Genomic DNA, 27,490 nt, shown 5'->3' with positions numbered 1-27,490 from the left:
ACACACACACACACACACACACACACACTTGGAACTCATAAATGAATTCAATAAAGTTGCAGTATATGAAACTAATATGCAGAAATCTGCTGTGTTTCTATACACTAATAACAGAGTAGTAGAAAGAAAAATTTTAAAAATGGTCCCATTTACAGTTGCACCAAAAGGATTAAAATATATAGAAATAAATTTAACCGAGGAGATAAAAGACCTATACTCTAAAAACTGGAAGACATTGGTGAAAGAAATTGAAGATAATACAAGTGGAAAGATATACCATACTCATGGACTGGAAGAATTAATATTGTTAAAATGTTCATACCACCCAAAGCAATCTACAGATTCCAATGAGATATCACTTCACACCAGTCAGAATAACTAGTATCAAAAAGACAAGAAATAACAAGTGTTGGCAAGAACATGGAGAAAAGGGAACCCCCATGCACTGTTGGTGGGAATGTAAATTGGTGCAACCACTGTGGAAAACAGTATGGAGGTTCCTCAAAAAATGAAATAGTAATACCATGTAATCTAGAAATTTCACTTGTAGATATTTACCCAAAGAATAATTTGAAAAAGATATATGTGCTGCTATGTTTATTACAGCATTATTAACAATAGCCAATATATGGAAGCAATCCAAGTGCCCATCAATAGATGAATGTATAAAGATGTGATACACACACACACACACACACAGAGGAATATTATCTTTGTAATCGGCCATAAAAAGGAATGAAATCTTGCCATTCTTGCCATGGGTGGACCTAGATGATATTATGCTGAATGAAATAAATCGGACACAGAAAGACAAATAACATGTGATTTCATTTATATGTAAAATCTTAAAGGCAAAACAAAACCAAAACAAACAGACTCTTAAACACAGAGAACAAATGTGGTTGCCAAAGGGAAGGTGGGTGGGGGATGGATGAATTAGGTAAAGGAGATTAAGAGGTACAAACTTGCAATTATAAAATAAAGTCACAGAGATGGAAAGTATAGCATAGGGAATATGGCCAATAGTATTGTAGTAACATTGTATGGTGACAGATGGTGACTACACTTATCCTAGTGAGCACTGAATAATGTAAAGAATTGTCGAATCACTATGTTGTATACCTGAAACTAATATGACATTGTATGTCAACTCTACTTCAATAATAATAAATAAATTAATTAATTTTTAAAAACATAGCACAGACCTTAGAGTCAGACCACCTGGTTATAAATCCTGGTTCTACCACGAAATAGCAGGTCACTTTCTGAACCTCGGTCTCTTCATCTGTACCCACCTCATTGGATTAAACAAGCCAATATGTGCAAAGAGCTCTTGGCCCCAGACTAAATGCTCTTCAAGTGTTAATTATTTTTATTTCTATTATCTGTAAAACGAGCACTATAATCAGGGCCAGGTTAAGACCTTCAGAGGCCTCAAAACACCAAAGAGATCAGCCTCCCTCCTCTGCTGCCCCATGTAATTCAATAATAAAACAATATGACCCATAAAACCCAAATCCGAAACTCACTGTGTGCTGAAATTTTACTTCTTTTCAGATCCTCATGGCAGAACAGGATGAGTTCACCAAACAGGAATGCGTCATGTGTCCTTGGTGCTTATGCTGTGCCCAGACCTAAACCTGTGTTTAGTCGACCTGTTGGGAAATAGAGGGCGGACCATTATATCTCCCAGGGTGGTTGAGAGAATTGAAGGAGGTGATGTAAAAGTGATGGGACAAATTGCCTGGCGTGGAATAGGTGCTTGGGAAATGGGAGCTATGATTAGAACTTTTGGAAGGGTTTTTCTCACTGAACTGCTCCTACTGCTATACTTTGTGGTTAATAGTTTGCTTCTGCAGGATAGCAGTACCCATAAGCTCTAGCTGGCAACAGGCAAGAACGATTGTCAGGGTCCTGTTTACTTTGTGAGAACTAACATTTCTATTGCTCTGGCTTTGTTAGTGATACTTATTTATTTTCCTCCAAAGGAGGACGTGTTTAAATTGTTGGTATGTTTGAAGTTGAGATCTTGAATTACCTAACAAAGATCTAGACTTTTTATTCCTTTTTAGAGTCAATACCATACAAATTAGTTTTGGGAAGGGCAAACTTCCTAATTGTTTTATCTTCATTCTTTTATTATTACAGTATGTTCCTCTAAATCTGTAGTAGTGGTTTTTATTTTCGTGTCTATTTGAAATTAGGTCAGCTTTTATTTGCTGTTTGCATCATGTGGATTTTTACAATTTTTTGCTCTGAGTCTTTGTGTGTATTTATATTTAAAAGGGGTATCTTGTAATAAGCTTGCAGTTAGTTTCTTAATCCAGCTTGTAATATTTGTCTTTTAGTGGGAATATTTATTCTGTAAGGTAAATGGATAATTATTGATCAATTTGAATTTAAATCTATCATTTTTTCTATTCCATCTCTTCTTTCTTTTTCTCTTTCTTACTTTCTTTTTTGAAATAAAATCAAGTATTTTCATTGTTCCATTTTCTCCTCTATTAACTTGTTGGTATACATTTTTTATTATTATCCTCTAAGTAGTTACTCTGAAGATTATAGCATTCATCCTTTATAAAGTTTAAAGTTTGCTATAAATTAGTACTTGTACCACTTCCAGGAAAATGCAATGTCCTTAGAATGTGTAAACTTCATTTATTCCTCTTATTTACCTACTTATACTTTTATGTTGTTCTCTATCCTTTGCCAGATTTTCTTGCTTCCAGAAGTGCTTCATGCTTTCATGCTTCTTTTGTAGTGAAAATCTACTGGTGACAAATAATCTTAATTTTGGTTTGTTTCATTTTTGTCTTCATTTTTGAAGGTTTCTTTGCTGTCATAGAATTCTATGTTAGCAGATGAAATTCTATTGTTTTTTTGGTTTCCATCATACTTGCAGAGAAGTCTTATTATTCCTTCTTTAAAGATAATTTGTCTTTTATTCACCCTCTGGCTGCTTTTAAGATAATATATTCTCACTTGTGTACAGTGTGACTCTGATATGCCCAGCAGTGTTTTTCTCTGTATTTATTTTTCTTCTGATTTGCAGAACTTATTGATTGCATTGGCTTGATGTCTTTATCGGTCTTGGAAGATTTTCTGTCATTTTCTTGTTAAATATTGTTTCTGATTTGTTTTTTCTTCTTTGTCTTTCTTCTTCTGTGGCCCCTGTTACATGTATGCTAGACCTTTTCTCTATGTCCCATAGTGCTTTTGTGCTTTTTTTGAACCTATTTTCCTTTCCAACCTTCTTTTTGAGATGTGGCTGCTGACTTATCTTCCAGCTCATTATGCTTTTCTTTTGCTACATCAAATCTGTAGTTCACTGCTCTGTTGAGCTCTGCATTTCAGTTCTTATATTTTTCAGTTTTAGAATTTTCATTTGATTTTTTAAAAATATTCTAGTTCTCTAGTAGTATTCTCCATTTAAATCTATTTTCTTGATCATATGATCAAGGTAGTTGGGGAATCAATGTTTGATAACTCTAATATCTGAATCTTACTGTGGGTTTGGTTTTTGTCTTGGGTTTTGATCATTTGGTCTTGTCTCCTTGCATGCCTGATCATTTTTATTAAGTGCTCAACATTGTATATGAAAAATTGTGGAAGCTCTGGAAGGTAATACCTTCCCCCAAAGAAAAGTTACTTTTCTTCTGCCAGGTGGTGATACTAGAGGTAAATCACTTTGAATTGATATGGGATTATTGGATGACAAATCAGGATCTGTTTGGTTTGCCTGTACTCTAAGGGAGTAACCTTTCAGAGGTCTCATTTAAAAGCCTGGTGTGTTTACCAAGGATTCTCATCCTTGATGGACCATGAACTCCAATTTTCACCTCCCTAGTATTAGGAGATTGCCAAAAGCTCTGCTTCATTTCTTGTCCTCTTAGCTACCTTCCTGTGCTTGGCTTCTCTTACTCTCACCCCACCCAGCTTAGGTATCACCAAACTCCTCAAAGGTTAAAATTGTCAGCAGTGTCAGATTCACTCCTCTGTGGTTCTCGTAGCTCTAGGATCTTTGCTCCTTGGGTTCAGCTGCCTTAGTAGCCCTGAACTCCAGTTTTTGTTTCCCCAGCCCAATGAGATTGGAAAACCCTAAGCTGTTCTTTTTTCTTTGTGCTTAAAAACTGGCAGATGTTTTGAGGGGAAGGGTGGCAAAAGTCAGACTTAACTCAGTCCATGTCTGATCTCTCTGGGATCTCGGGCCCTCAAACCCTCCCTTGGTTGCTGTCGGATACCTTAAAACAATGTTTTATAGCTTTTATTTTGTATTGTGATAGTGAAATTGAATGAAAATAAAAACTATCCCATCATAGCTGGAAGGTGAACTCAGCTGAAGAGTTTACTACATACTAGGAAAAATGGCTTATTTTTATTCTCTCCAATATTGGAGAAAAATGCAACTCTAAACTATATTAAAAGGAAGATTCCAGATGAATTAAAGACTTAAGCATGAAAGTTAAAATTCTAAGTGAATATGGAAATATAAACAAGTTATAAAATAGAGACACATTTTAATATCCTAGGGCTAGGGAAATAATTTTACACCTAGAAAAAATACTGAGCAGATATATAAGAATTTTTTTGATCTCCAAGACCCCATAAAGAAAACAAATGAATACTCAAGGAAAGAAATTTACAGCATCTAAAACCAGCAATGGACTGGTATCTATACTCTACAAGGCACTCCAGGAAATCAGCAAGAAAAGACAAAAAGAAAACCCAATAGAAAAATGGGCAAAGAAAAAAGATATAGACAGTTCCCAGAAACTCACATGTCCCATAATTACGTGACTATGTGCTCAAACTCACTAGTAATCATAGAAATACAAAGTAAAGCAACTATGATATCACTTTCAACCCATCAGTTTGACAAAAATTAGGAAGCTGGACAATGCCAAATGTTAGCAAGAATTTATGAAACTATAACACTTACACACTTTTTTTTAAAAGTAGGCTCCACGCCCAGTGTGGAGCCTATGCAGGGCTTGAACTCACGACCCTGAGATCAAGACTTGAGCCAAGACCAAGAGTTGGACACTTAACTGACTGAGCCACTCAGGTGTTCCTGATTCATGCACTTATCATGGGAATCTAGATTAGCATAGGAATTAATGAGGAACAGTCTGCTAGTACTTGGTCAAGTTCAGTTCACATACACCCAATGACAGAAATCATCCTTGCATATATATACATTTTAAGAATATGTGTGTGCATGCAAACACACATATATAGATACACATTATATACATATATATATATATTTTTTTTTTTAATGAAGATGTTCATTGCAGCATTGTTTATAGTAGCTGAGAGATGAAGGCTTCCTGGATGTTTATCACTAGGGCAATACATAAATACAATAGAGTGAATACACAATTTGGAATTCTAACTATAAGCTAGATGACTATTCAGCAATACGTACACATTTTAAGATCATAGTGGAGACTGAAAAGAAAAAAACCTAATAAACAGGACAAGATCTCATACACAGCACTATTCATGTAAATTAAAACAGAAGTCACACTTAAACAACTCAGCATCATTTCATAAGGGGACATATTTATGTATTTATTACATTAGAGTCATTGTCTAGGATGGGGTGGAAAAATGAGAATATCTGGGAAATTTTAAAAATTTTGTTTGAAGAAGCTAATCACTCAGTTATAGATTTCCTCCTTCCCTCTCTCTCTCCCATCTTTTTTTTTCCTCCCACCCTTCTGCAGATGGTAACAGGATGACAGCATGAACAAGATTCTGTGTCAGGTGTTGTGGGGGAAATAAAGGTGATTTCCATGTTGGCTTGGCCTTCAAGGATGTTAGGCAAAAGTCTAAGGCGAACACACCAAAAGCTTTAGTTAGCAATACTCTGTCCCAGAGTTAGAACTCACAAGCCTCTTCCTGCTCTGAGCTCCTGAGAATGACAGCAACACTTGGTGAAATAAATAGGCAATGCAACCGAGACCAGAAATCACAGTGCACCTTCTTTCCCTGTCAGGCAAATGTTTACCAGCTAACATAAAGATATAAACACTAGGAGCTTACTTATGTGGAATTCTCTCATCAGATTAAAAAGTGTATATAAAGTTCTTCCTATGTGCAAGTCCTGGGATAAGAGATTCCTTTGTTTTTGTTGTTTTTTTAAATTATTAAGTGTTTTGGGCCCACAAAGGTGTGTAGTGGCCACATCACAGTGGTATGCCCACCACCCTGCTTCCCAACTAAAACAGGGGTTGGCAGACTTTCTCTGCCGATTATTAAATATGTTCAGCTTTGCGGGTCTGTGTCACACCTACTATACTCAGAAAGTACAGTGTGAAAGTAGCCCCAGACGATCTAGTCCACCAACGAGCAGGACTGTGTTTGGAGAAAATTTTACTTATGGACACTGCAGTGTTCACAGGTCATGAAATGTTAGCCTTCTTTTGATTTGTTTCCAACCATTTAAAAATGCGGCGTTATGGGATCGAGCCCCACATCAGGCTCTTCCGCTATGAGCCTGCTTCTTCCTCTCCCACTCCCCCTGCTTGTGTTCCCTCTCTCGCTGGCTGTCTCTATCTCTGTTGAATAAATAAATAAAATCTTAAAAAAAAAATGTGAAAGCTGGGGCACCTGGGTGGCTCAGTCGGTGAAGCGTCTGGCCCTCGGTTTCAGCTCAGGTCATGATCTCAGGGTGGTGGAATCGAGCCTCATGTTGGGCTCCACACTGGGCGTGGAGCTTCCTTGAGATGCTCTCTGTCCCTCTCCCTCTGCCCGCCAACCGCCTTCTCTAAAATAAATAAAAGATAATAAACAATAAAAATGTGAAAGCCATTCTTAGCTCACAGGTCACACAAAACGATAGGCTGGATTTGGATGGGCCACAGTGGGTGTGAACCCTTGAACTAAAACGTTACAAACTCAGTTGAAGCCCCCAGGGTACCACTTCCCAAAGCGCCTTCCCTCACCATCCCCAGAGTCAGCCATTCTCTGAAATTGGTGTTTTCCATCCTATACGTACTATTACCTGTGGATTGCATGTGTGCGTATCCCTAAACGGTATATAGTATTGATTTGTATGTTTTGCACTTCATAGAACTGATATCATACTTTGGGTACCCTTCTGCCTCTTTGCTCGGACTTTGTCTGTCAGTCTGTCCGTCCTGCTGTGTGTGGAGCCCCAACTTAGTCTTTTTCACTCCCGTATGATATTCCGCCATGTGCGCACCCCGCCTGTAGTTTGTCTTTCTCTGGAATGCATGGGCATTTAGGTTGCTGCACAAAGGCCTTTCCTTACAGGTACCACCTGTTTTCATCCTCACCATCAACTTTCCAGGAAGGTACTTTGATAACCCCATTGTCCAGATGAGCAAGCTTTCCTTAGAGCAGTTTGGTCGCTTTCTCAACGTAGTGAGGAGCGAAACTGAAATTTGAGTCCATGACCTTTTCACGATGGAATCTGAGTTTATAAACACTTTGCCATTGGTCAGTATGTGGTGTTTTAGTAAAGTAATGATAACAGATCCTCCCAACGATGACCTTGCAATAGTGATAGGCTTATTAGCCTTTCTCTGAGGATACCTTGAATCAGTGCCAAACATTACTGGTTCTAGTTTAGCCCTTTGGAAACCGCCAGGTACAAACCAGAATCCTCACTTCCTAACCACCGTGGGTAGGAATTTAGGAGGAATCTGTACCAGCATGGTGCAAGGACTGAACAGTTTTCCAGTAAAAAATGAGAAAGACCCAGGGGACTTGTCCCATGCTTTCCCTGATCCCCCCCTTAACTTTTTATCAAAGTTGTAATTCGGGAGCTAACATTTCCTTCCTTGGTGGGGACCAAAGTGATGGACTGTGGAGTTTGGCTGCCAAGACGGACTTGTTAAATATTATGGATGCCTTCTGAGCCTCTGTCTGTCTATTCAACTAACACCATGTCCGTTTTTCCCTCGAAACTGCAGTCAACCCCCACCGCTCCCTAAGCCTCTGCTTTTGAGAATCCAAACCCAGACTCCCTCTCTCTGCCTGTCTCTCCCTTCCTCTGCTGGGAAGGCTCCGTAGCTCGCTCCAGCTCATTCAGATGACATTTAAAAGAGACCAGAATATAATTTTTCTAATGGCAAAATACCATACGAAGGAGGGGAAAGTTTTAATCAAGTGGGTGTATTCTCCGGAGGGGAGCAAGTACTTCATTTTAATTCCTCATTTCCCTTTGATGAAAAGTTTAGTGAATTTTTATTATGTAGAATTTATAAGACGGCTGGGTTTAGGTAATCAGCTTTAATATTTATACTCTTAGGGAAAGAAATAGGAATCATTAGTAAGCATGCATAATTAATGAATAAATTATATTTCCCTTTGTTTTCTTTCAGGTACAAGGAAATGCTAGAACTGGTGATCTCACCCAGCCTCACTGTAAACAGCGACTGTCCGGGTAAACCGAAGCTTAACCGTGCCGACGCCGATGTCTGGACTCTGAGTGACATAGAAGGTAGGCCTCCCGGCGTGAGTTTTGGTGGACCCGTGGCGGTCCCGCTCGCCCCGCGGAATTTAGTTAAGGGACCGACAGCCTTCGACACGTGTCCTTTCGCAAGTCCCGTCATTATGACAGTTTCTCCGCTCGCCATTGGGATTGTCGCCTCTGAACCAGAACTTTGGCGTGCGGTGCTAACAGTTCTGTCTAGTCATTGGAGGTGCAAGTGTGCTCGTTCGTGCGCCGAACTTCCTGTGCCGAGAAATGCTGACACCTCCACGGACACAGGCAGTTTCGGGTGTGTTCCAGGGCCCGGCCCTGGGTGTGCCCTGCAGGGTTGCCCCTCCGGCTCCCAGTCTGTCCCCCAGCGCTGTCCCGCCATCAGGCATCCAGGCGGGCGTCTTGTTGACGAAGGTTTGACGGGGACAAGAACTCGTCTGCCTTTTGCTTTCAGGTTGGGTTAGAGTCAAGGAAGCAGAGGAGAGTTAAGCTGTTTAAAAATTATTGGCAAATGATGCCGCCGAACTAGTTTTCACTAGAACAATTCCAGCTATTGTTTGCTCTGTTTGGGATCTGTCAGCCTTCCTGGGAGAGCTGGGAGTTAGCAGGGGCATTAAGCTATTATGTGGAACCATTGGGCTTAACCCTTTATGTGGCCAGCTTTGGGATTTGCCGCTGGTGTCCTGGGACCCTGGGCTGTCTCTCCTTCACTGTCTGTGTTTGATGCCAGCTCAAGGGACACAAATGCTACCTAACTGTCATGGAAAACCAGAGACTTGTGTCTAGTCAAACACAGCATCGCAAGGAATTTTCTTTTAAGCAACTCCAGGCTACTGGGAATAATTCTTGCTGTCACCAAGACAACGACATTTCCCTTGCGTGCTGGTAATGAAGCTGGGACAAGCTTACTCAAAGTACCACCAAGAGGGTCTGGGCTCCCCCACCAAACCACATGCTAGAGAACACACCCTCATTCTTCTTGGCACTTTAGAGCGTCCGTATAAACCACCCTGGGCTCTTTGAGTGTTGGAGACAATTTATTAAGCCCTGTTCAAAAACAGTCATTCTCTTTGGAGAGAGGCACTCTTCAACCTAGGGCTTCATTTCAGAGCCAGGAGAGCTAGGAGGAGGCTGCTGGGTGAGGACGATCCAAGTCTGAATCCCAGCACCACTGTTTCCCAGCCAAACGGCCTCCAGCAAATTGTTTCACCTTTCTGGGCCTCCATTTTCTCACCTGTCAAATGGGGGCACAGTCACGACCCGCTTCATAGGATGCTTATTGCTGCCTGGTGCACCATGGCGCGTGGTACCGCAGCTAAACGTCGTATTCCATGGTCATTCTCCTCCGAATCGAATCACCACAGGGCGTGTAAAACCAGGGCGGCGAACTGGCAGCTCACAGCCAAGTCTGGTCCTCCTGTATGCCTTCGTTTGGTTTACGGTGTACTTTAAATAAAAGTGAACTTGTAAAACTCAGGGGCATTCACATAAAAATCTGGATTTCTAGTTGCTCTTAAAACACTGAAGGCTTCAGAGACACGGGGCCCACACTCCCACTTGGCTGCCACTAGTGGGAGCTAAGGAGCAGCTGTCCCTTAGATGAGCCCCGGCCACTTCTTTGGCCTTGGTTTTTGTGAGCACGTACTTTGTGCCAGGCACTGTGGAAAGCAGTGTACGTGCAGATTAACCCTCCTCCTCTGTCACCAGCAGAGCAAACACACGGCGCTTCCTGTGTGCCAGGCATGGGTGTACTAACTCACTGCATCCCCACAACCCCAAGAAGTGGGGACTGTTGTTAATCTTTGTGTTACCAATGAGGGAACTGAGGCACAGAGAGGTCAAGAGATCATGAGGTCACTTGGTCGAGATGACACAGTTCAGCGGCAGCCGGAATTTGAAGCTGGGTAGTCTAACTCTGAAATCTGTTCTCCTAATCAGTACGCCATAATGTTTCTCATTCAGTTATTACACCCCTATTAGGCTATGAACCCATCTTACAGTGTGTAAGTTGAGGCACGGGGGGGGGGTTAAATATTAAATAAGCAGGCTAAAGACACACAACTACTGGCAGGGCCAGGAATCAAACCCAGGTGCTTGGGCTCCAGAGTCCACACTTCTAAACCTTAGATTCACTTTCTGCCAAGCCCTTAAGAGTCCTTAGACCCCAGATATTTGTCCCCCACAGAGGTAGCACCCACAGACACACCATCTCTCTCCTGTCCACACCCTTTCCGCTGCCCTGGAGTGGTTGCTCCCAAGTTTAGAGCAGGGCCAGTAGGGTCTGGTTACACACACACACACACACACACACACACACACCCTTTCCTCTCTTGAGATGGGCGGTGAGCTCCTGGGCTCTGCAGGGAACATTCCACCAGATTCATCAGCTGCCCTTACAGCCTGGCCTCCTGGGCCCTTCTGTGACAGAGTCATTATTGCCTGACTGCAGGCATCCAGATCCAGGGAGAACCCTGGGGGGCAGGTGCCAGGGGGCCTCCTTTCAGGGGGTTCTGGAGGGAATGTGAAACCCAGAAATCCCCCTCCCCGTGGCTCCCACTGCATTCATGCTGCCTCTTACCACCCGTGGGCCCCTGGTCTGGTCACCCAGCCTCTTTGGGGTTTATTTGCCTCATCTGTTAAAGGGGAGTAATTGTTCCACTGACCTCCCTGGGTTGATATGAGGATGAAATAGTTAAAACGTGAAGAGGGCTAAGCGTTTCTTAAAAAGTATAGAATAAGATCTAATTTCCTTACCCTTGGCCACCAGGCTCACCTTGTCTGTCCCCGCCAGCCTCTCAAACTCAGCTCCTCCCCGTCCCCTTTGCTCAGTAGACCTAGCCTTGGCCTTGTTTCTTTTGCTGTAACTCAGGAACGTGATGCTGCCTTGGGGCCTTGGCCCTTGCTGTTCCCTTGGCCTGGACCAGTCTCCTCTGACTGTGGGACCATCCCTCAGCCTTCCGTGCTCATCAGAGAGGTCTTTTCCTAACAGAAGTAACAGTTCATTCACTCACGCAACAAGTGTTTATCAGCTGTGTACCCAGCATTGTTTTAAGCACAAGGAAGTCAGCATACGAAAGCCCTGCCTTCCTGGAGCCATGCTAGGGGACTGGCAGGCAAGGAGCTGACGATAACAGTAGTAAACAAAATAGAGAGCGTGTCAGGCCGTGATACATGCTATGGGGAGGGTGCAGGGGGGAAAGTAGGGAAGGAAGATAGGGAATGCAGGGGTGTGGGGATGTCCCTGGGAAGGTAATGCTTGAGTTGGGGCATTCATGGTGATGCAGAAGAAGAGCCTCGTACACAGAGGAAACAGCAAGTGCAAAGACTCTGGGGCAGCAGCGAGGAGCAGTAAGGAGGCTAGCGTTCCTGGAGCCCAGTGAGTCAGGGGCCGTGGGGGAGAGGAGGTCAGAACAGTGGCCAGGCATAGACCTTTCCAGACCTTGAGAGCCACGGGAAGGACGTTGGCTCCTACCCTGAGTGAGATGGGAGCTATGGGAGGGTTTGGGAGCAGAGGAGGAGACCTCTGATCTGCATATTGACAGGACCCCTCTGGCCATATGTGAGAATGACTGGGGGTGGGGACCTAACGGGAGCCCACAGACCAGCGAGGGAGGTGTTACAGTAATCCAGGTAAGAGGTGCCGGTGCCTTGGGCTGGGGCAGGGAGAAGGGGCAGATTCTGGACCGGATTTGAGGGTAGAGCTGACAGAACACCCACACACACCGGTCTGTGTCCTGTTTTCTTCATCATCCTGCTCTCCACCAGAAGGTACGCGTTTGTTTGCCTGTTGTTTATCGGGCTCCCGGCCTGAATGTCAGTTCTCAGAAGGCAGACCTTGCCCACCTCAGTTACCTGTGTATCCCCCCTGCTGGGAGCGGAGTGTGACATCTCGTAGGTGCTTCAGAAATCCTCCGAATGAGTGAGGACAGGAGACGGAGTCTTCCCCGCGACTGTGAGCGCTCCCCCGTCGGCCCTACGTGTTTTCACACCTCACAGTCCCTGCCGCCCTGTACGCCCTGCCTGAGCGCCCTTCCTCTTCCTCTGTTTCTCCGTAACACATCGGTTTCTGCTCACCAGCTAACACATAAACACACAGTCCTTACAAAGCCTCGAAACATTGGGCCACATCTACCCAAGCTCAGTCTCTCCTCCCTTCCCTGGAAGTAACCACCGTATCTGTTTTGTGTGCATCTTAAGACCTTTTTATAAGAACCACATTTGTATCAGTGTGTATTTATGGGACTTAGGTGTGTATATTTTTATGTATTTAAACATGTATGTTTACTGTAGAAATTACAGTATCGCTGGAAAAAAGTCTGAAATTCAAAAGCTATGGCATAATACAAGTATTTGCTATAACTTGCTCTGCTCACTCAGGACACATTAAGTAATGATTTACTTCTTTTTTTTTTTTTTTTTTTGGACTGAATAATACATCAAAGAGCGATGGTGCCCCAGTTCATGACGCCATCCCCCTGTGGAGGAACGTGAGGTTATCTGTAATTTTTTGCTGTTACAGACCATGCTACCAGGGGTATCATCGTGCAAGCTGCTCTTAGAACACGTGCCCTGTTTCTCTAGGGAAGACGCTGAGAGGAGGAAGGGCAGCATTGCAGGGTCCCGTGCCCTGTCCTTTCTGCCTTACAAACTCCCCCTCATCTGTGTTGCCTCTGCCTCACCGTAAAACCTCCTGAGCCCCTCCAGAGAGTTGGCAGTTCTCGTGTATTCCTTCATCTCTACAGCCAGGCGGTCAACAGGTTGTTGGATGCTCCTGCTGTGCACTGGGTCGCTGGGGCTGCCCTCCTGCCTGCCTTCAGGGACTTTGCAGGTCAGTCCCAGAGGCACTTTTTGCATCTTCCCATGGTCGCTGCACCCCACATCCTACAGGGTTTGGGCTCGGCCAGACCGAGTGTGTATCCCAGCTCTGCCACTTGCTCCCTATGTGAACTTGACCAAATTCCTATTCTCTGTGAGCCTGTGTCCTCATCTGGATAATGAAGATATGGTTGCTGCATGTGTGTTCGGTCGATTGTTCCAGAATGCCTGCTGTGAGCCAGCGCCTGGTGTGGGTGCTGGGGATATAATGGTGAACGAGACAGACGAGTCCCCGTCCCAGAGCTTCTGTTCTAGTGGAAGAGACGGGTACTGAATTTTTAAACAGATATGGGATTTCAGATGGTGGTGATTTCTCTGAGGAGGTAAAGCGGGAATGTGAGGGAGTGACCTGCAGGCGGGCCAGTGGTGAGAAGGGCTTTCACGTGATTACGCTAAAGCCTTGCAGAGCGCTTAGAAGACACTCAGTAGCGGTTAGCTCTCCCTCTTTAAAGTGCATAGACTCAGCTGGGGACTTTGTTAAATTGCAGATTCTGATTCAGCCTAAGAATCTGCATTTCTATCAAGCTCCCAGGCAATGCTGATACTGTGGTTCGCCAGCCACTCTGAGGAGCAGAGAGCTAGTGTGGCGTTTCTCAAATTCTCTTGTGCATCAGAACCACCTTGCAAGTGTCATTAGCACCCAGATGGCAGGGCCCCGCTCCTAGCATTGCTGATTCAGTGAAGGTTTGCTCTGGGCCCAAGAATTTGCCTTTTTTTTTTTTTTTTAAAGATTTTATTTATTTATTTGAGAGAGAAAGAGACAGCCAGCGAGAGAGGGAACACAAGCAGGGGGAGTGGGAGAGGAAGAAGCAGGCTCCCAGCGGAGAAGCCTGATGTGGGGCTCGATCCCAGAACGCGGGGATCACGCCCCAAGCCAAAGGCAGACGCTTAACGACTGAGTCACCCAGGCGCCCCAGGAATTTGCCTTTCTTTTTTTTTTTCTTGACTTTTTTTTAAAATATTTTTTTATTATATTATGTTAGTCACCATACAGTACATCCCTGGTTTTTGATGTAAAGTTCGATGATTCATTAGTTGCATATAACACCCAGTGCACCATGCAATACGTGCCCTCCCTACCACCCATCACCAGCCTATCCCATTCCCCCACCCCCCTCCCCTCTGAAGCCCTCAGTTTGTTTCTCAGAGTCATAGTCTCTCATGCTTCATTCCCCCTTCTGGTTACCCTCCCTTTCTTTATCCCTTTCTTCTCCTACCGATCTTCCTAGTTCTTATGTTCCATAGATGAGAAAAACCATATGATAATTGTCTTTCTCTGCTTGACTTATTTCACTTAGCATTATCTCCTCCAGTCCCATCCATGTTTAGCAAATGTTGAGAAATCGTTCTTTTTGATAGCTGAATAATATTCCATTGTATATATGGACCACAACTTCTTAATCCAGTCATCTGTTGAAGGGCATCTCGGCTCCTTCCACGATTTAGCTGTTGTGGACAGAGCTGCTGTGAACATTGTGGTGCATTGAACAGACACTTTTCCAATGAAGACATACAAATGGCTAACAGACACATGAAAAAATGTTCAAAATCATTAGCCATCAGGGAAATTCAAATCAAAACCACACTAAGATACCACCTTACGCCAGTTAGAATGGCAAGAATTTGCCTTTCTAACAAGTTCCAGGTAATACTGATGCTGCTGGCCCAAGGACCACCCTCTGAGAACTGGGCTTCTGCCCTTTAAACCTGGCTGTACCTCGGAATCTCGTGGGAAGTTTGAAAAAAAATGTTTAAGGCTCATGTCCAGATCCCACCCTCAGAGAACCTGATTTAATTGGCCAGAAGTATGACCCAAGCAATGGGATTTTTCTGAAGCTCTCCAGATGAGTTTATTGTGTACCCAGGATTGAGAACAGCTGTTCTAGATGGTGAATTCCTCCACGACAGGGACAGTTTTTATTCCTATATATGTATTTAAGTTATTGTTTCTGATTAGCACACAGCTCAGTCTATGACTCTTGGTAGATCCTTAAAAATTATTTATGGGTGGATAGTTAGATTAATGGATGGAAGGGTAGAGGATGGATGGATGGGTAGAGAATGGATATGGATGGGTGGAGGATGGGTGGTTGAAGGATGAATGAATGGGTGGGTGGCTGGTGGGTGGATCAAGGATGGGAAGACGGATGGGTGGAGGATGGGTGGTTGACGGATGAATGGGTGGGTGGGTGGTGGATGGATCAAGGATGGGAAGACGGATGGGTGGAGGATGGCTGTGTAGATGAGTGGGTACACGGGTAGATGGGCAGGTGGATGAATACAGGGTGGTCTTGAAGAATCACAGATAACTTTAGGCTGATATTCGCTTTGAATCCTTAGTAAAGTTTCCTTAATTTCCCCCTGCCTTATTTCCATATCTGTAAAATACAGATAATTTCCTCATTGGGCTGTTATGGACGGTGATAGAGCTAAGTCTCGTGCAGTCCTCAGCACAGGGCCTGTCTTACAGAAACCACTTGAGAAATATTAGCTATCATTCATGACTATTCAAGGGAGAATTGGATTTGAATTGTATCCTGTCTTCTGGAAGGAGAGGAAAACATGTTACAGAACTAAGAAAGCAAAGCTGAATAGAGAAAACTTTTTCATTTAAAATGCAGATCCAAAAAAATGCAGACCCATTTTGCAGAGGCCAAGGCGGTCATCTCATTAAGGGTTTCCTCTGAGAGGTGAGCCCGTGCGCACGGGACAAGCTGGGCGTCTTCTCTCGGACCTCCTGTACCTCCTTTGCGCTGGGCACGACAGGGTCTGATTTTTGGTTCCCGTCTCACCAGTTCCAGCCTGGAGCTGGCAGATTTTCATTCGTCTCGTCCACGCCAGGTGGAGCCGCCCAGACCTTTGCCCAAGTCCTCACCTGGGGAGATGCAGCTGAGCTTCACCTCTCCCACCCTTCAGCCTTTCCCAGCTGGCTTCCTGGGGGCCTGTGCACCAGAACAACCTCTACCTGAGCAGAACAGAAATCCCACTCTGGGGGTATTGGTGTCATGTGAAGGAAATTGCCAATCCCCTCTTTAAATGAGAAAGGGCACCAACAATTACTAATTATCGAGCCTTCCCTGCGTGAAGAGCTCTCACCCCTGGCAGTGGCTCCGGGACTCCCCACCTTCTCCAGCCACTCTGCTGTATGTTGGTACCACCTCTCTTGTTGCTGGCTTACTGATTTTTCTTTAAAACAATTCTCTTTCAATAAGTTCATTTTAAAAGGATGACTTAACACCAGTTCCAGAAAGGAAAAGTTATGCCTTTGATAGTCTTGCTGTGGTTCTAATATACATTCAGACAAATCAGTGATGATTTAAATAGAAGGGCATGTATTTACGTACCCTCTCAAATCTCATACTCTGGAATACGCTGGCCTTGTTCCTTCCAGTCCTCAGAAACACCCCTATGAGGGACAGACGCCTTGTTCACTGTCACATAGCCACTCAACGAGAGTCGAAACTGGGGTTAGCGCTTCTGGACTCCTAATACAGTGCTCTCTCCTGCTGTCATTGTCCCTGGCCTGGGAGCACTTTAAACCGCCCATACAGAAGAGATGTGCTGATTCGGTTAATAGACTTGTACCTTTCTAGCAAAGACCTGCCTCAAGACATCTTGCGCTAGAAGTTCTCTCATCTCTGGGGATCACTTAGAAGCAGGCCCTTGGGGTCCAATTAGGCAACATAATAGTGGCCGCTGCTTTCAGAATCGTTAGCTTCTTAATCCTCCCAGTGAGAGGTAAAAAAGTGTGAACATTCAGACTGGGCTCACGGATTTAAGCGGCTTAAGCTAGGGCCCCAGGAGAATGGAAAGCTAGTAAGAGCTCCTGCGTGGGGAGCCCTTACCGCTGGGCGGGTACTTGCCTCTTGCAATGCTGACGGCAGCCTTGCGGGTATGAGATATTGCCCCATCTTGTGGGTGTGGAAACCAAGGCACAGAGAGAGGAAGTGACAGGCACAGGGTCACACGGTTATCTTGCTGCCGCAGCAGGATTTGAATTTGGGTCTGACCCCTTAAGCCGTGTGCTTTTGGGGGAAGAACGTTAAGTTGACAAATTAGAGAGGTTTGGGCGGTAGATCTGGCCCACAGCAGGTGCATGAATGCACAAATGAAGGAATGAAGTAGGAAGGCCCTTGCACGAGTTTCTTCGCACAATCATGTGTACACACAGTCACACTCAAGTGTGCATTCACACACGTAGCCCTAGCTTTAGTTGCTTTATTTTAAAAATTGGATCTTATGCCTTGCTCGTTTATATTGTCTTCTGGGCCTCGTATGCATTTGAGTTTGTGACTTCTAGAATGGAGATTCATTTTTATGAACCTGGAATTGTGATACTTTTTAATGATTTGCATTTTTTTATTAGCCTGTAGTCCAGACTCGCCACTCAGAAGTGTGGTTTCCTGGCCTGCTGTGTCAGCCTTATCTGGGAGCTTGCTTTTTTTTTTTAATTTCAGAATTTTATTTAAATTCAAGTTAGTTAACATAGAGTGTAGTATTAGTTTCAGGTCAGGGGTAGAATTTAGTGATTCATCAGTTGCATATAACACCCAGTGCTCATTCCATCGCGTGCCCTCCTTAATGCCCATCCCCCAGCTGCCCCATCCCCCACCCACCCCTCCAGCCTCCCTCAGTTTGTTTCCTAGAGTCAAGAGTCCCTTATGGTTTGTCTCCGTCTGTTTTCATCTTATTTTTCCTTCCCTTCCTTCATGTTCATCTGTCTCGTTTCTTAACTTCCACATGTGAGTGAGATCATATGGTATTTGTCGTTCTCTGACTGACTTATTTTGCTTAACATAATACCCTCTAGTTCCATCCACGTCGTTGCAAATGGCAAGATGTCATTCTTTTTGATGGCTGAGTAGTATTCCATTGTATATGTACCACATCTTCTTTATGTATTCATCTGTCGATGGACATCTGGCTCTTTCCATAGTTTGGCTATTGTGGACATTGCTTCTATGAACATTGGGGTGCAGGTGTCCCTCTGAATCACTGTGTTTATATCCTTTGGATAAATACCTAGTAGTGCAATTGCTGGGTCATAGAATAGTTCTATTTTCAACTTTTTGAGGAACCTCCATTCTGTTTTCACCTGGGATCTTTCTTGGCCTGCAGGCTGGGAGTCTGCATTTTCACAAGATCCCCAGGGAGTCCTGGGGGGGGTAAGGTACCATCCACTTTCTTCCTTTGCAACTTGTTCTAATTGTAATTAAGCACTTATTCACATTCCTTTGTTTACCATCTATCTTCCCCACTAAACAGGAAGTTCCTGACTGCTTTAGCTCATTGTTATAACCCAGTTCTAAGCACATGCCTGGTGCAGGTAGGCAATGAGTAAATGAATGAGTGAATAAATGAATGAGCTCATTCCAGAGGCTTTGGCCATCTGTCTAGCTAATCCTTCTTCCTTTACCCATGGAAAGCTAGGGAGGAAGAGGAGACTTAGAGCTTTAAATTCAGAAGTAAATGGAGGAGGCTCTCTGTCCCTCCCCCCTTGAGAGCTAGGTGTCCCATTTTATGTGCCAGCCACATCTCCCAAGCCATGTGATGAGGCTCGGAGATTGGCTATCTCGGGTCGGGTCACTAGGCTGCTTTCAACTCTGGCAACATGGACATAGGTGAGGCCTCCACTGACCTCAGCCTCAGCCGTCATGGCAAGTTCAGTGGCACTAACAAGGTTGAGAACAAGAAGCTGTGGTCAGCACAAGTCCATCTCCATCTACCAGGCTCCAGATCCCACCAATAGGAGTGTGGGCTGCTGCAGCTTCTGAATATAGTGTTTCCAGCGCCCTGAAGATGCTGAGGATTCACTTTGGTGAGTGGAGTCCGAGAGTCACCTGCCCCTTGTGCCGATGGCCCCATGTTGGTGTTGGGGTGATCATGAGAAATATGACCTCCCCCTAGATTATACTCATGACCACGGTCCACCCACTCTCTGCCCCTCTGGCACGCTGTGGTACCATGGTCATGCTGCTGTCCAGAGCGTCGTGCCTGCACGCAGCAGCACTGCCAGGGCTCTGGGTGGGGTTGTACCTGGGCTGCATGGAGAGCTCAGTGACCTGGCCTCCTGTGTCTCCAGCCTCAGTGGCTCTGTCTGGCTCTGACTGCCATCCAGAGAAAGCTGTCAAATACAGTGGCATTCAGAAAGTGGTGAAGCGGGTATCTGGGGGATCACCGAAAGATGTCCTGGGCTACACTGAAGACCAGCTTGTTGCCTACGCCTTGAACAGCGATGTCACATTAGGGCTGGCTTTGCCCACAGGACCGCCCCGTCAGGCCCACTTCCTAGTATGCAGATGATGACAACTGCAGGCAGGCCTCCTGGTCCTCATGACCTCCTAGGACATAGCCTTGGACCACAGCAAGAGGACCAGATGGAGAGAGCTCTCCACTCCTGGCAAGACTCTGCCCCACCTCTGTGCCCAAAGCACTGAGCATCACTGGCCTTGACACAGTGCCCCCCAGGCCCCCTGAAGAAGAGAAGGACCTTGAAAGCCCCACCTTGTCACATGCCATCAGGATTCCCAATGAGGTATACACCATCCCCACCTGGGAAAAAAGGCAGAAGGGAGGGTGCGAGTAAGGAAGGAGGAGGGGGATCATTCCATATATAATGTACTCATTTTCCAGGTTTCCCTGCCCCCAGGTCTCCTGAGATGAAAAGTTCAATATGATACCAGTCCAAAAAGATAAAAGCCTGTGTTTTTCAAAAGTCTCACAGCCTGCAAAAGGCAAATCTTTTACTGAATACCCGTCTCTCACTTGCAGTCTTCTGGAGGGGGGGTTGCTGGGGCGGGAAGGGGAGAGGATTGTAGGTTTGCACAGCAGGAGAGGGAGACCTGCCCATGTGGGGAAGGCGGGTTACTCAACAATTCAGAACAGAGGAAGCTGGAGTGAGGCAAACATGCAAATCACGGCACGGAGATTGGGGCAGAAAAACGCTTCAAATTTACAGAACGCCAAGTCAATCCAAGCCCATAGGAATGTTTCCATAAGATGTGATTTTTATGAATATTTGCATATTTATTTAAGAAAACATATTCAAAATGTTTAATTCAGTAACTTGTGTGTTACTAAATGCACTGAGATCGTGGGCTTTTACCAATAATGACATTGTGGCTGCTTCAGAATGAGGCAGTTCATTCTCTAGTCCTGGGGGAGGGGGAGGACAGGGTGCTGGAGGTCGTGCCTGGGGCAGCAAACGCCAACTAGGGAAAGTAGCATTGAGTGAGCACCTACTGTGTGCCAGGGGCTTTCCTGGGCATTAGAGTGTGGCTATTCTTGACACATAGTAAGAAATGTATTTTTACACTGCTGTTCAGTGCACACACACACACACACAGACACACAACACGTTTCCACATCTGTAACTGGAACACAAGTCTCACCCAAACCCTTCTTACTCTGGGCAACACCTGCTGCTAATGTCTATTTGATTTTACTGTTAGCTCTAGCTGTTGTTCCCTGAATGGGCTCCAGGACTCCCACCCTTGACCCAGGGGTTTGGGGCCCCAACAGAATTTGACTCAGCCAGGGAGGCGGTTCAGGGAACAGACTCGGGACTCACATGGCCCTGGGGTTCAAGTCCCAGCTTCAGTGCCCACAGGCTGTGTGGCCTGAGCAGGGTCTTCAGTCTTCCCCTGTTTCTTCACCTGTACAGTGGGGACCGTGACATCACTGGCCTTGAAGCACTGTTGTGGGGACTGAGTGAGGTCATGCATAGGACTGCACAGGGCCTGGTATGAAGGGAGCTCCTCTGTGGATGCTAGTTGCTGTCATTACGATGAGTGCCAGCGTGGACCCTGGAGCCAGGCCACCTGACTTCTGATCACAGATCTGCCCCTTCTGACCCCTGTGGCCTTGGGTGAGTTAGTTTAGTTCTCTGTGCCTCCAGCTCTTCATCTGTAATATGGAGATACGAACAGAACCCTCCGCGTGGCGTGATTGTGAGGATTAATCATTTCTAATCCAGGTAACAGACTTAGAAGAGAGCTTGGCATGTAACAGGCACTGGGTAAATGACGGACGTCGTCATCATCTTCTCATTTAATCCACATGCATCCTCGTGAGATCAGTTTTTCCCCATTTCACAGGAGGGAACGCCGAGGTCCAGAGACTCTAGGCAAGCTGCCCAAAGTCTCATTGCAACTGTAATAGAGTTAGAATTGCAAGTTGGTGTTCTGAGCCTCCAGCTCCAGGGCTAGAGAGGCTCAGAACTCTGGACATCTTGGAGCATTTCTCAGGAGGCACAGGGGCACCCCAGCCATGTACCCCAGGACATAGGACCTGCCCTGCGCACAAGGGAGTGCGAAGCGGCAGGCTGGTGCAATCAGTAGACATGTTATCTAGTATTTGCCTGGGCTTCACCGTGAGGACATTGAGTGGCATTGTTAAAGATGACAGAGCATAGTCCCCAGTGGACTGTCATTTGTAAAATAAGCCTCTCAAAAATCTCTCTCTCAGCTTAATTCCATTCCCTGTTCATCACCTCTTGCATTATTATCTCCCACTGACCGTCGCACGCTGTGTGCCCAGAGATACGCTTGAATCCGGAGCTCAGGTCCCTTCTGTCTTCCTGCTCCACACCCTAGCTGGAGCCTAGGAGATGAGCCAAGATGTGCCTTCCCCTAAGTGCTGGGGCCAGCCTCACCTGAACCCCATGGACCAAAACTAGGGCGGGAGAGGAAGAACACCATGGTGATGTCATCAGAAGAAGGGAAATGGACATTGGATAATCAAAACCAACTGGTGTCTGTCATTCTTGCGTTCTTGGGAAGGGGGCAGCTCTTTATTCAGGGTGGAAATAGTACCAAATTGGGAGTCAGTAAATCTGGTTCAGGTCCCAGCTGTGCTGCTCTCTATTATGTGACCTTACTCAAGCATGTTCTTTCTGTCCCTTTGGCCTCAGTGTCCCCATCCCTGCAAGGGGTAAGGGAGAGTGTTCTGCTCTGATATTTCAAGACGCTATAAACTCTTTAATGTCTTTCAATTAGTACCTGGAGATAGAAGTCACCCAGAAAGGGTTTTCAAGAAGGAAAGTGCGCAGATGTGCCTCAGATGAGCTTTTGTGGTCAAGAAAGTCCCTGGCACAGTTCTCTGAGTTTCTTCCCACCCAGGTCAGCGTCTAAAGTCACAGCTTCTGTGGATCATCACTCTGACAGCTAAAGCCCTTCCAACTTTTCTTTTCCGTCTAGGCATCACCACATCAGCCCCCCGGAGTGTGTCTCAGCTCTTCGCAAGGTGAGCACCCTGGCCCGCCTCCTCCTGCCTCTCTCCCTTTGTCCCCCTTCCAGGGCAGAGGCTCTGGGGCCAGAGTCCCCGAGGGGAATCCCAGAGCCAGCACTTCCGAGCTGAGCTACCTCACAAGCCTCAGTCTCCCCATCCTTAAAAGGGGCCCATTAAGATGCCTGCCCCATGAAATGAGCTAGAACATGTCAAAAGGGCTGAGAATGAAGCCTGGAGCGGAGTGTTGAGTGTTGGCTGTTTTCTCCCTTCTTCTCTTTGTTCTTTTTGTTAGTCTTTCCTTCTCTTGCCCTCCCCTTCCTCTCCTTTCCTGGACAGATTCTTTCTCAGTTCTTACCACCCTCCCTTCACCCCCGCCTCCTTCCCTCTGTTCTTTCCTTCCTTTCCTCTCCCTTCTTTACTTTGTCTCCCTCTTCCCTCTCTGTCCTGCTCTTTCTGCCTCCCTCTTGCCTCCCCATCCCCCGCCATCATCCTCTTTTCTGGCGCCAGCACCCACTCAGCACTCCTTCCGGCCACATCCCACATGGGACCCCGAGTCCCAGAGATGGGCGGGATATGGCCCCTCCCCTCGGGGAACTGCCCATTGAGGGGAGGGACAGGCCGGTAAAGCAGAGACCCCCTCACATGGGTGGGCAGCATCAGTGCTCCACCAGCAGGGCTCAAGGGGCAGAGGGAGCTCCCTGAAGGCCACAGCTCACTGAGAGCCCTCGGGGAGCTGCCAGTCTGCGCCCTGCAGCATGGGAAGCCCTGTGTTGGGCCCAGCCGGGTGGCCAGGGTGCCCTTGGTCTAGAGGGTCAGCTCATCTAACGTGGACGTGCGCCTCCCTTGACAGCACCGGAGAAACTGTTTAGAAGGAGCGCACTGTCTCAGCCGTCCTTTCCCTGCACGTATTCTGGGGGGGTTGTTAGTAACAGCACAGGCTTGTCAGATGCACCTAAACTTTTCTTCAAGGCCTCGGAGTTCTGCTCCTCTTTCTCTGGGTTTTCACTGTAGCCCCACCTAGTTTAATCTGCAAGGGGGAAAGGGCTTCTGAGGGGAAGCCGGAGTTGATCACCAGGAATTGCCACCTTCTAGTTCCAAGGACAGGTGTAAATTGGGAGCAGGTTCAGATAAGATTCTGTGCTCAGCAGTAAGTCCCGACCCTCAGGACTCGTCGTCGGGCACTGCCCCGAGCAGGAACACTGGCGAGTGAAACCCTCCAGGACTGGGTGTGGCATCTCCGAGTCAGATGAGTTTGTCCCGTACTTTGGAACAAGTTTCCCCAACCGTCTCTCACAGTAGTGGTCCAAAGGAGAGAAGGGCAGGAGAACATTTTTTGTAATTCCGTGAAGTTTTGAACCCATCTCACACCTGCCATGCGGCTTCTTGTGCAGGAGGAATTCCAGAAATGAACAGGTTTTAGCTAAAGAGATGTAGCCAGAATGGAACCCGATCCGGAGTTGGGGTTCTCATTACCTTCTACTGGCAGGCTCTCTGGTTAGAGCCGCTAGAGACGGGATGTTGGGGGCAGATGGCCTGGTGTCCAGGTGTGGGAGCTCGTGGGGGAGAGTGACGCAGTGGAATGGTGAAGGGCACAGCCTCTGCAACGGCTGTGTGCATTTAGTGTGTTCCTTAGTTTCTCTCGGCCTCCATTTTCTTATCTGTAAAATGGGAATAGGATTAGTAACTACCTCCAGGAGTTGTCATTGTTGTTATGAGGTTTAAATGAGCCAATACACAGAAAGGAATTGGGACAGTGCCTGGCACATAATAGGCACAAGAAGTTTGAGCTGTTTTTATCACTAAAGGAAGTGGACCCTGTAGGGGCTGTTGCAGACGGAGTGTGATAGACAAGTGGCCGCTACTCAGATGGATTGATAAAGTCATACAGGAGTGCAGACCTAGGCTTGCTAAAGCTTCTGCTTTGTAGGGGTGTGTGAGTGAGTGAGTGAGTGAGTGTGTGTGTGTGTGTGTGTATGGTGAGAGATAGAGAAGAGGGGGAGAGAGAAACCTTATGGTTTGAAAATAATCGTGATGAATTCAAATTAAAAAATCAATAACTGCACTAGCCAAAGAAATTCTATCTATGGCTCCATGGACTGTGTATGGCTCCTGGGCCACCATCTTGTCCCCTTCCTGCTAGAGCAACCCACCTTGACTTTACTTATTGCTGCCTTTGGGGCTGGGTCAGTCTGCATGCTCTAAGTGAGAAGCAGCACAGTTACAAGTGTGGACTCTGGAGTCAGAGTCCTGAATTTAAATTCTAGATTCCCCCACTTTCTAGCTGTGACTTCAGGTCTCTGACCTTTGGTTTCCTCTTCTCGAAAATGGGAGTTACAAGAACCCCTACCCCAGAGAGTTGATGTGAGCCTCCAGTGAGATACACTGCATGTATCAGGCCCATGGGATACAATTCGAGCCTGTGGTAAGAACACACAGTGATTGGAAGCACTCGTTATATTACAGATGTCTTAGTAAGTGGCCCTTTAAATCCTAGGCCTTCATGGAACCTGTCATTCACCATGGAGAGCAGAATCCATTTGTGTTCTTGGGTTGCATGTAACAGAATATAGGCTCCAGCTGATGTCAGCCCAAAATCTGGAGTGGCTTCCAGTGTAAGTGAAAGCAGAATAATCAGACCTTGAGAAAGACCAAGGAAAGGACAGCTTCCGGGATCCAAGCAATAGTAAGGAATGTAACAAAGGGTCTTCAGAGCGTAGCTGCTGGAATGAGCTCTTCAGCCCAAGATTTAAATTCCCAGGACAGAATCTGATTGGAAACTCTTCCATCACAAGCCCACCCCTTGGCTAAGAGCAGGGCATCAATTGGGAAGGTGTCTAAGATAGGGTGGGTAAGATGGGATGGATAGGCTGCAGTCATCAGCACAGACCCAGTGACGTCACACAACATGTGTGAAACAAAGGCTTGTTTCTTACTCGCTGGAAGTTCAGTGTGGACTAAATAAAACTCCCCAGGGCAGCTGTCCTCTACATGCTGAAGCAGGATCCGGGAGCTAATCCATGCTATAGCTCTGCCACTTCAATCTTGACAGTTGCTGCCGAAGGAGGAGAGAGGGCAGGAGGGTCTCAGCGGATGGTTTTATTGGCCAGAACTGGGAGAGGCTTATACATTCTATAGGGCAGAATCGGGTCACATGGTGGAATCTGACTGCAAGGCAGACAAGAAATAAAATCTTCCTGGTGCCCAGGAAGAGGAAAATGAAATGGGATTTGATAAACATGTAAGTTGTCTCTGCCCTGGAAAGAGTAAATATCCAAAGGAAAATAAGGGGGAAGAGATACTGGGCTAGGATTGGAGATTGAATCTTCTCTCTTTCCATCCAGACCTTGCCCACACGTCCTGCCCAGCCAGCCCGCCCCGGCCATGGCAGCCTACGGCCAGACACAGTACAGTGCGGGGATCCAGCAAGCTGCCCCCTACACCACCTACCCGCCTCCAGCACAAGCCTATGGAATCCCTTCTTACAGTGAGTACCACACCAAGCCCTGGCTTTCCACTGGGGTCCCCAACATCATGATCTTTCTTCTGCCCTGTTGCCTCAGTTAAATGCAAAATGGTCAACGCAGCCAGCCTAATTTTGGATTGGAAATGGAGGGAAAGGACAGACACATTTAAATATGGCTCTAGTTCCACAAATGGTATCAAGGCCTCTTTTGATTGCAAGACTAAGAAACTTAACCCAAGCTGACTTAGGAAAAACGGAAATTTAATGATTCAGCACATCCCGAGCAATCTAGAGACACAACTAACATCAAGTATGGCTGGATCCAGGTGCTCAAATGCTGTCAGGAGTACCACACCCCACTCCAGGTTCGGATGTTTTCCTCTGAGTTGGCACCAGTCCCACACAAGTTCTTCCCATGTGGCAGCAAAGATGGTGCCCATCACTCCGGGTTGGTATCCATTCAGCGCAACACACCCAGGGGAAGAAGAGCGCCTCTTTCCCAATAGTCCCACCAGAATCTCTAGCGGCCCTCGTTGGCCCAGATTGGGTCACATGACAGTCCTTCAGTCTAGGCAAGAAGGTGAAAGTGTGAGAAATAAGGAGGCTGAAGCATGTGGATTATATCTGAGGGAGAGATGGTTCTCTCAAAGGAAAATTGATGGATGCCAGGAAGACAAAAACAACAGACCTATAGACTTTGACTGTAAGAACCTTCCTGCTAAGAACTGGAGAGTCAGTGAACCTGGCCCACCACCCACGGCTCACCTGCCCCTGTCTGTATTGGTCAGGGTTCTCCAGAGAAGAAGAACCAATGGGATGAAGATATCCCTATCTCTACATCTATATCTAGAGAGAGAGAGAGGTATCATAGGAATTGGCTCACCCAATTACGGATGCTGAGAAGTTACAAGATCTGCAGTCAGCAAGCTAGAGACCCAGAAAAGCCAATGGTGTCATTCCAGTTCAAGTCCAAAGGCCTGAGAACAAGAGGGCTGATGGTGTCAATTCTGGTCTAAAAGCAGGCAGGCCTAAGACTCAAGAAGGTCTGACTTTTCAGCTGCAGTCTGAAGGCAGGAAAAGACTGATGTCCCAGCTCAAGCACTCAGGCAGAAGAAGTCCCCTCTTACTCAGCCTTTTTGTTCTCTTCATGTCTGCAGTTGATGAGATGAGACCCACTCACATTGGGGAGAGCAATCTGCTTTATTCAGTCTACAGATTCAAATGTTAATCTCCTTCAGAGACGCTCTCACACCGATACACCCAGAATAATGTTTGACCAAATGTCTGGGCACCTTGGGGCCCCGTGAGGGTGACATAAAGTTAACTATCACACTGCCTGTGGCTGTTAGTCATGCTAATCCTTCCCATCGTAACTGATGGATCAACCAAAAGCTCTTTTGGTAGCAAATGAGAAAAATCCAGTGTTAATTAGCTTAAGGAAATAGGCTATTTATTGCAAACATAGCTGA

At 46.1% G+C, this 27,490-nt stretch overlaps 1 protein-coding gene across 4 annotated transcripts in view; it reads left to right on the top strand.

Moving 5' to 3' along the window:
- The window catches only part of EYA2 (EYA transcriptional coactivator and phosphatase 2), a 268,408-nt gene that overhangs the window by 72,908 nt on the left and 168,010 nt on the right, over nucleotides 1-27,490 (top strand). For 3 of the 4 annotated variants that reach the window (XM_026503660.4, XM_044385868.3, XM_048222359.2), the window contains exons 2-4: nucleotides 8,355-8,473; nucleotides 22,528-22,573; nucleotides 25,900-26,042. In XM_026503660.4, coding sequence (XP_026359445.2) covers nucleotides 8,365-8,473; nucleotides 22,528-22,573; nucleotides 25,900-26,042 — 298 coding nt within the window. In that variant the 5' untranslated portion in view covers nucleotides 8,355-8,364. Of the gene's footprint in view, nucleotides 1-8,354; nucleotides 8,474-22,527; nucleotides 22,574-25,899; nucleotides 26,043-27,490 lie in introns of those variants that run through there. The other variant, XM_044385869.3, reaches the window with a different exon arrangement.

The sequence above is a fragment of the Ursus arctos genome, unplaced genomic scaffold (genome assembly GCF_023065955.2).
Source record: "Ursus arctos isolate Adak ecotype North America unplaced genomic scaffold, UrsArc2.0 scaffold_16, whole genome shotgun sequence".
In the NCBI taxonomy this organism is placed as follows: Eukaryota; Metazoa; Chordata; class Mammalia; order Carnivora; family Ursidae; genus Ursus; species Ursus arctos.
The sequence above is the reverse complement of the archived record's forward strand: the minus strand, read 5'-3'. Positions and strand labels throughout refer to the sequence as shown.